Consider the following 7,943-nt stretch of genomic DNA (forward strand, 5'->3'; position numbering starts at 1 on the left):
CTTATGTACCAGAACGTACCTCGCACAACACGCAGCGGCTGTTGTCAATGGGGGATATGAGGTTAAACTTTGAAATGTCAAACGTCACATTTTACCACCACACTGACAAAAACCTATCTTCTTGTGAAAGTACTTCACCAAGGACTAAAGCTATTTTGACCCACAACATCAGAGTTTAGTTACTTACATGCCTGGAGTGATTTTAATCCACCATTAAGCCACAAAATCGTCTGGGATAGGAGCAAGGCGCCATTGGCTGAAACTACTTTCACTTTCAGCCGACTGGTTCTTAAAGCTACGCGATACCTTTGCCTTCTCCATTTATCTACCTGTACAGCTACCTGTATATCATTGTGTTTATTGCTATTTCAATGTTTTTGAAAAAAGATAGGGCTAGGGGTAAGAAGGTTAAGGTGTTATAGACATTATGGCTAATAAAGATTTAAAAATGTCCCCTTAATTATCAACTTTGTTGTAGTATTATTTAAATTTCAACTTTTAAATGTTTAGCTATGTTTTTGTTTTTTTACAAAGGCTAGTCATTACAGAAAATGGCAATGTTTACAGAGAATGTACAGTATAGCAGAGTAACACTGAAACACACCATTTCTAATCTCTCTAAATAAGACCACTGATCAGAACTGATTGCTTAGATTTTGTGAATGAGGCCTCTTATTCTCCACAAATATCCCACTGAATGTCTGAGAGAATGACCATGTTGATGTATGTTGTCCCATGTGCATCTCCCTCTCCAATCTGCTCATTCATTCTCAGTGAAAGACAACAGTGCAAGATAAACACATACTCAAACATCATTTTTATTCTCCAAATATACAGAGCAAAAGCATCATAGATTCACAGACCAGTACAGTTAAAATACAACCATTTTTCTTTTTTTTTCTTAGATACAGAGGACCACTGACTGAAAATAGTGGTTTACCCAGAAAATTTACATGTTGTCTTTTCATTACAATAATGCTTATGGTTCACTATTTATACAAACTCTCGAAATGACCGTGTACCTTTTCAGACCTGGATCATGTAGTATTTGCAAACTAGTTTGCCTTATCTAGAGTGCAGAACCATTCGACCAATCAGAGAGAAGCATGCTCATTTGACTTCCAAATGCTTTACTGTGATTCTTTCAATCTTCTGTGACTTATCGTACACTGTATGCTGCACACCAACACCACACAGACTCCTGGCGTGCCCTGCAGGCTCAAGCAAACACTGAGGATTATTTGCAAATACTATTTAGTCCAGGCCCCTTTTCCTTTCCTTAGTTGTATGTTATTAAAGTACTAACAAGGTATTGATTGGTAGAAAAGCAAAGAAGTGAGAGAGAAAGAGAGGAACAGAGTGATATAAAGCATTTACACAGTAAAGAAAGGGATATTATAATCAATTCAATGTTTCAAATGGCATCTTCCCTAGTGTGTTCCATCATGGACAGTAACATTTATCTTTTAGTACAATGAGAGAGACTTCAAATAGCCTCATGGAAACCACCCTTTGCAGGCATTGGTTGATATATTGGCAGTACTAATATTCAGCATTTCTTTATCCATTTTTTCCCCCAGTTTATTCAGACCAAGCTAAAAGTTTGGTGCCATAAACAAATGTAGCCAGTGGGCAGAGAAGCCATTACAAACACCTATACCAACAAGTTTTCACCTCACACCGCTCATAACCTCCGTCTCTGCAGGCCAGTCTTTAGCATCTCTGAATAATATAGACTACCCTGCATCCTCCACTCTGAAAAGGTTGCTTTCTTTTTATCAGGAAAGGGCAGCAGCCCCTTGCAATTGTTCTGGTCTTTGTGTTTATTCATCTGTTATGCCCTGGCATCTGTGCGGTGCTTGTGGCCAGGCAAGCAGGCGCAGCCAGCACCAGCCGGAGTGGCGTCCACAGGTGAGCAGGGCAGACCTTGTCCCCCACATGGGCTGTGATTCCCAAAGACTGACACGGCCCTCGCATTCTGTGGCACTCGCGTGCCCACTGTAGCTGCTGCCATTGGGGGGATGGGACAGAAGGCTGGCCTATCAAATATTTATCTGTTTGCTGTGCAGTGTGCAGATTCTCTGGACTGGGAAAATGCATTATGTTTGGATCAGTGCGGGAGTGGCATCAGATAAGTAGAACTGGAGCGGATGGTACATTTGTTTTGTTTTGAGGGAGAGACATGCTGAATGTCTGAAAGTTTTGGAAGGTGAACATGTTTGAATTCATAAGCTGTGGTTGTAAGATGATACATAAAATATGCAAAAATAAAAAAAATAAAACTCTATCCTGTCCTGTTCAAAGTAGATCACACTGTAATTGACTCCTGCCAATATCAAGGTACGAATTTGATACTGCACTCATAACTGCTGAGTAAAATATATTTAAAATTGGCAGAGGCCAACTTGACAGTCATCATGGTGCCACATGCAATATATTGCTGTGCATCTGGGGCATCACTCAGAAGGGCTGAAGGTATAATAACCTCTTACTGCATCTCACTTCAAAGCTGTCCCAGCTAAGCTCAGCTTCTCATCCTATAGCCTCCCGTGTGCTCGGTGTACAGATTGTGAGTTTTCCCCTGTGAGATCTGTGGGGAAGAGAAACTGCTCACACAAGCCTTTCATGGAATTTATGAGAAACAAGTAAGGTTGATGACATTTTTGGAAGGTAAACAAAGAAAAATATTGTCTGCCGTACAGTTTTGATGCCATGTGGATTGGTGGAGCTCTAATATACTGAAATCTGACTGAGAGAGAGAAAGAAAAGCCAGGAAAAATGATATACAAGACAGCATTAGAGATTTATATACAGTCTGCTCAGTGCCAAACTGGATTATCAGCGTTGAAACAGAGCTTTTTGTCTTAAGCTGTACAATGGGCGCCAATCCATTTGTAAAATTAGAGTCCGAAACCACTGCCACTCAAGTGGAAACGCCATTCAAATGCCCTGAATATAATCAAACATAAAGTGCTTACAACAACTTGCTTTTGTTGGAAATGCTGTGCCTGTTTTCTTATAGTTTGTTTCTGGCTTACTTCATCCTAGTTGACTGCTCCGCAAATTCGATATACTGAAAAAACAACCTAATTAGATAAGACATATTGTAACCTAGTATACTTTCGGTCGCATTTTTGTTTGATTTGACAAAACAGAAGTGACACTGACATTGCGAGCCACTCTTTTCAGTAGCAATCTGCTGTTATTTTCCAGGAACTCCTCTTTACCCCTCAAAGAACTGATCGAATAACAAACAAGCTGATTCTATAAAGCATGGCTGGAAAATTACGCTTTTGATGGCTAAAATCAAATAGGACATCAAGTATTATGTAACCGCGGCTGTAACAGAAATGATTTATGTTTACCTATTAAAGGGCCTGCTTTAACACAGCTTCAGCAGACAACAAATCTTATTTTGAGGTCCAAAGTTAACTTGGCATAGTGCCGTGTGTGGTCCCATTTGAGAATAAAGACATATTTTTCTCCAATTGCCTTACAGTATCTGCACTGCGCAAACATCTGCATTAGGATTCCCGGTTTTCAGTACTGCAAAAAAAGCAACACTGCCCAGTCTTTGTTTCTGCCACCAAACATGCTCGATGCACGACATCAACACTCTGGACAACAAGCTGACTTCGAAATTCTACGTCAAGTATGAGCATTTGTGTGGTGAAATCACTACTGTCTCTACTCTCGACCAAAACAAATACCGTGTCAGTGATTAAATCATCAATGCAATTTAATTCATGTCACATACAGTGCAGAACGGAACAAAATAAAAGGATGCACTTGAAACGAGTCTGTGTAACACCATCAGCTCCACAGTAGCCCAAAAAGAAAAGAAAAAGAAAAGCAGAGAGCGAAATAGAACACATTTTCTAAATGCTCTACATATCCCTTGATGACCGGCATGATCACAGGTAGGTATACAGTCAGGGTGCACTAAGCTCCAGTGTCAACAGTGATGTTGACAATATCAATTGGATAACCACACAATAAGAAGCTCAGCTAAAATATAATGTTTACATTTCATTCAACAGGTACCCGCGAGTATTCGCTGATGATCTGCGGCGTTAGCGGGAGGACCTCACAAGTACAACGCATGTTGCAGTTTGTGGGCTTTCCTGCACCGCGCCTTGGAACTGGATTCGGTGCGGTAGTGCCATGGAGGATGCCTCTGCCTATCAGCAGAGGCGCTGACAGCGTGTGTGTGTGTGTATCTCGCTTAGTCAAAGTTTGTATTGACACAGATCAAACAGACCCTCAAGGCAAAGTAGATATGGACAAGAAGAGGCGCTCATGTCTCATTTAGAGTCCTCCATGAGGGAAATCAGAGTCAGAAATTAGATGCTAGAAAAGAAATTACAGTCACGTATATACACTGATATTTTTTTTTTTTTGTGTCACAGTAAAATAATGACTCAGGGATTTAAAATGAGATCTCAGCCCCTCTTTATCTGTCCAGCTCTGTGGCCCAGATACTGCTGCAGAGAGGAAAAAAACAAAAAGAGTTGCTCTTTTAAAACGTTGAAGACGTCTGTGGGCACATGGAGAAAGTTTTCTACCACCCACACAGGAGATGGGTTTCAACAAGCCAAGCCTGACATACTGTGTTTGAACGGAAGGTGGGGAGAGGAAAGAGTTATTGCTTTAACAACCAAAAACCACATGCACATTCATTGTTGTGCTTCAATCTACCAGAGAGCAGCAGGACATTGGCTCGCACTCATTATCATGACGTTCGTACTGAGTGCAGTCGCAACTTCAATCTCAGTTTTTCTGAATGACAATCTTCAAAAGGCAAAAATGGTCTTTGCCAGGAGAGCTGATTGTCACACAAGGCATTTTTTCATATTCCTGCCCTCTGCTAGCGATTGCACTGCAGAAACCGAGTATTGAATGTTCAAACTCAAAACTACTGCTGTCTCTGTGTTGGCAAATAACCTCTCTGTGGCACAATTCTGATTATGGGCTAAAATAAAGGAGGTGGCTGATGAGTTAAGCATGAGGGAAATATAAGGCTTCTTGATCCACTTTTTGGGACATTGAGAAGTCTGAACCAGTCCCACGGTGTATTAAAGCCAACCGGCCCCGGCATCTCCAGGTGTCCAGAGGAGACAGTAACGTTGTTACTTTAGTGGCTCGTGGGAGCTGATCCTATCACAGTTTTACAATCCCGGCTGCTTGTTACACCCCGTTCAAACACTCTCCCTCTCCTGGTGGTCAGACGTGGGTCTGCATGCGCTTCTGGAGCGGCCGGGTGAGGTCTGAGTTCTGCGAGGAGGACTGGGAATAGTGGGAGGAGGAGGAGGCCGACGCCTTGCTGTCTTTGTCGAACTGCACGTAGCCTTCCGGCTTACTGTAGCTGCTGACGCTGCTGTCACACTGTGTGTCGATAAAAGAGCTGGAGTCGCTGAGCGAGCCGCGTTGGAACTCCCGCTCGCACAGCTCGATAGAGCTGCTGCCCATGCCCAGCACGAAGCGTTGGCTGTAGTCATAGAGACGGTTGGGACCTGCTCCCAGAGTGGAGTAGATGTTGGTGAAGGACATGCCCGTTGGCACCCGCTGCTTGCCCAGGGTACCTGTGTTGGTGGGGTTCCTCACTTCAGTAGACTGAGTCCCAGCCATGGTCGGCGTGTGGTGCTCCTTAAAGGTATTGACGCTGTAGTAGCCATTTGTAGGGTCCTATTGAAAACCCAGGAAAAAAAGACTATTATTACATAATTGTTTTATATTTTACATTTTTTTCTAGGCTATAGCTAATAGCTAATTAAAAAAGGACAAAGAGGGGAAAAAGAAAAACACCCTCTTGGTAATGTGCATTTACGTGTTATTTTCTCAAGGCGCAATAGGGGCCAAGGTCAAACCGGCAGTAATTACCTTTCCAAATTCTGAATAAATAGGAAGACAGGCGGAGCAAAAAAACAGTGGCGAAGCTTAGTGCTAGGATTTACTCAGCCCCCACGCTAACCTTAAAATCATGTTTCTCGTTAATTAGGCGGGCCTTGATGATTCATAGTTGGGCATCCAACGTGTCACTGCAAAGTTCACGCACACACCAGCTTTAATTGGACCTGAACGAATTGTAGTGTCTATGATTTCATGTTTGCACTGAAATGGCTTCTGAGGCTACAGCTGTGCTGTTTGTCTGCTAAGCTGCAGGCACCGTGCTGTTGCTAAGGGTCCATTTAGAGCATGAGTGTTGTCATGTTCTCTTGTGAATGTATGTGAATGTCAAGCATAGTGAGCATGGTGGCAAATCCCAAAGGAAGAATGCTCATAATGGGGAAATGAGAGAGAGAGAACCTGAGAGGATTCTCGTTATGCTCGTCATTATCAGACCGAAGACAGGGAGATTGTTTGTGTCTGGCCTTCATCTCTTGTTCAGTCCCCCCTCTGCTCTCGCCTGTCGCTGTCATTAACTAGGATCAAAAAATCCAGCCCCAGAGGGAGCAGGTAAGCACGCAAACAGAAGCACACTCCAGGGAGCCAACGGACAAAAGGACTAATGAACAGGCCAGCATTTGCTTCCGTGGCACTGATTAGCTCCGGTATGTTGCAGAGTCTGAATGGACATGTCAGGTCAGAATGGTGATATCATCTTTGTTGAATATAAACTGCAGTGTGAGCATTCATCGACAGTGCTGCAGGCAACAATGCAGGTCATAGGTGGAATAAACACCCACTGAGAAAATCCACCGTGCTTGATTTTCAAATGCATTTACATAGAAAGCACCAAGGGTCTTCTTAAGGGATAGCAAACACTTTCACATATTGGAATAACTTTAGCAGCAACTTGTACATTGTCATTATTTCTCTTGCAAAAGAGCAGGATGTGGAAACACATTACAGTGAGGTTTTTTTGATGTATATAAGGTTTAAAGACAGACCGCAGTGTATTTCTGATGTATTTCGGAAGTGTTTTGACAGGTCACAGTGACCTTTGACAGATCACCCTTGAGTCCAAGTGGACGTCTGTGACGTCCCACCCGAGGTTCCTTAGATATTGTGTTCGAAAGAATGAACTGGACAGGCCAAGCCGAAAACATAATACTTGACATCGGCACAAAGAATTGTGTAACAGCTGCAAAAAATGAATCATTTACTACTTTCAATAGAACCTTGTACAGTAGTAATCTATAGTCATTGTAATTGTACAGGTTGCTTTATAAAAGTAGATTGATGCACACAAGGTGTCCTTTATATGAGTTAAAAGGGGCTTTAAACACGAATCTACAATCTGCCAAATTGCATGCGTATCATTTATTGGTACAAGTGGCAAAGGGCTCTTTCATGTGCAATGGGAGAACTGAATGCAAAGTGCCTCATCTGTACAGACTGATCCATTCATTGCCATGTAAATGGGGAGACAGCTATAAATAGCAGTAGAGTCAGTTTTATTATGGTCTATTCATTGAATCCTGGCGTCACATAATAAGACCCATTTAGTTGAATCTGACCACCATTTTAGTCTTTTTTTCAATGCAAAGAACCGAAAGGCTCCGAAAGGTTTATGGAGCAGGACTATTGATATCAAAGGATGTCAACACAGAGCGGATGTCACTGATAAAAGAGTAGATGGAGTATCTATGGGGTCAGACTCATATATAGAGTTTCTGAATATAGCAGTGTCGTCGTTTGTTACCGGTCCCCAGAGGGGTCGAAGCTGGGCTCTGACTCACACTTTGTGTACTCGCTTTGTCTCACATGCTGATAGAACATGTGTTGGTGCCAGCTGCATACTGGGGCTGGTTGTTAAGACTACATCATTGAGATTAACACAGTGACCCAAAGGGGTTAACATAGCAAGATGAGCCTCTTATTGAATTTCTTCAGGTTAGTAAATAATATGTTGCCAACTAGAGCGTTTACCCTCAACGGTTTGTCTTTGTGTTGTCTCCTGAGACTCAACTTTCCTCCTTTCTCCTTATATATATATATAT

General features: G+C 42.3%; 1 protein-coding gene across 11 annotated transcripts in view; it reads right to left on the bottom strand.

The window, feature by feature from the left end:
- Window positions 1-2,827: 2,827 nt before the first annotated feature.
- kirrel3b (kirre like nephrin family adhesion molecule 3b) overlaps window positions 2,828-7,943 on the bottom strand; it is a 157,217-nt gene continuing 152,101 nt past the window's right edge. For all 11 annotated transcript variants that reach the window (XM_031860791.1, XM_031860794.1, XM_031860790.1 and 8 more), the window contains one exon: window positions 2,828-5,685. In XM_031860791.1, the coding sequence (XP_031716651.1) occupies window positions 5,224-5,685 (462 nt within the window). In that variant the 3' untranslated portion in view covers window positions 2,828-5,223. The remainder of the gene's footprint in view (window positions 5,686-7,943) is intronic.

The sequence above is a fragment of the Anarrhichthys ocellatus genome, unplaced genomic scaffold, assembly GCF_004355925.1.
Source record: "Anarrhichthys ocellatus isolate YVR2014 unplaced genomic scaffold, GSC_Weel_1.0 scaffold24, whole genome shotgun sequence".
NCBI lineage: Eukaryota > Metazoa > Chordata > Actinopteri > Perciformes > Anarhichadidae > Anarrhichthys > Anarrhichthys ocellatus.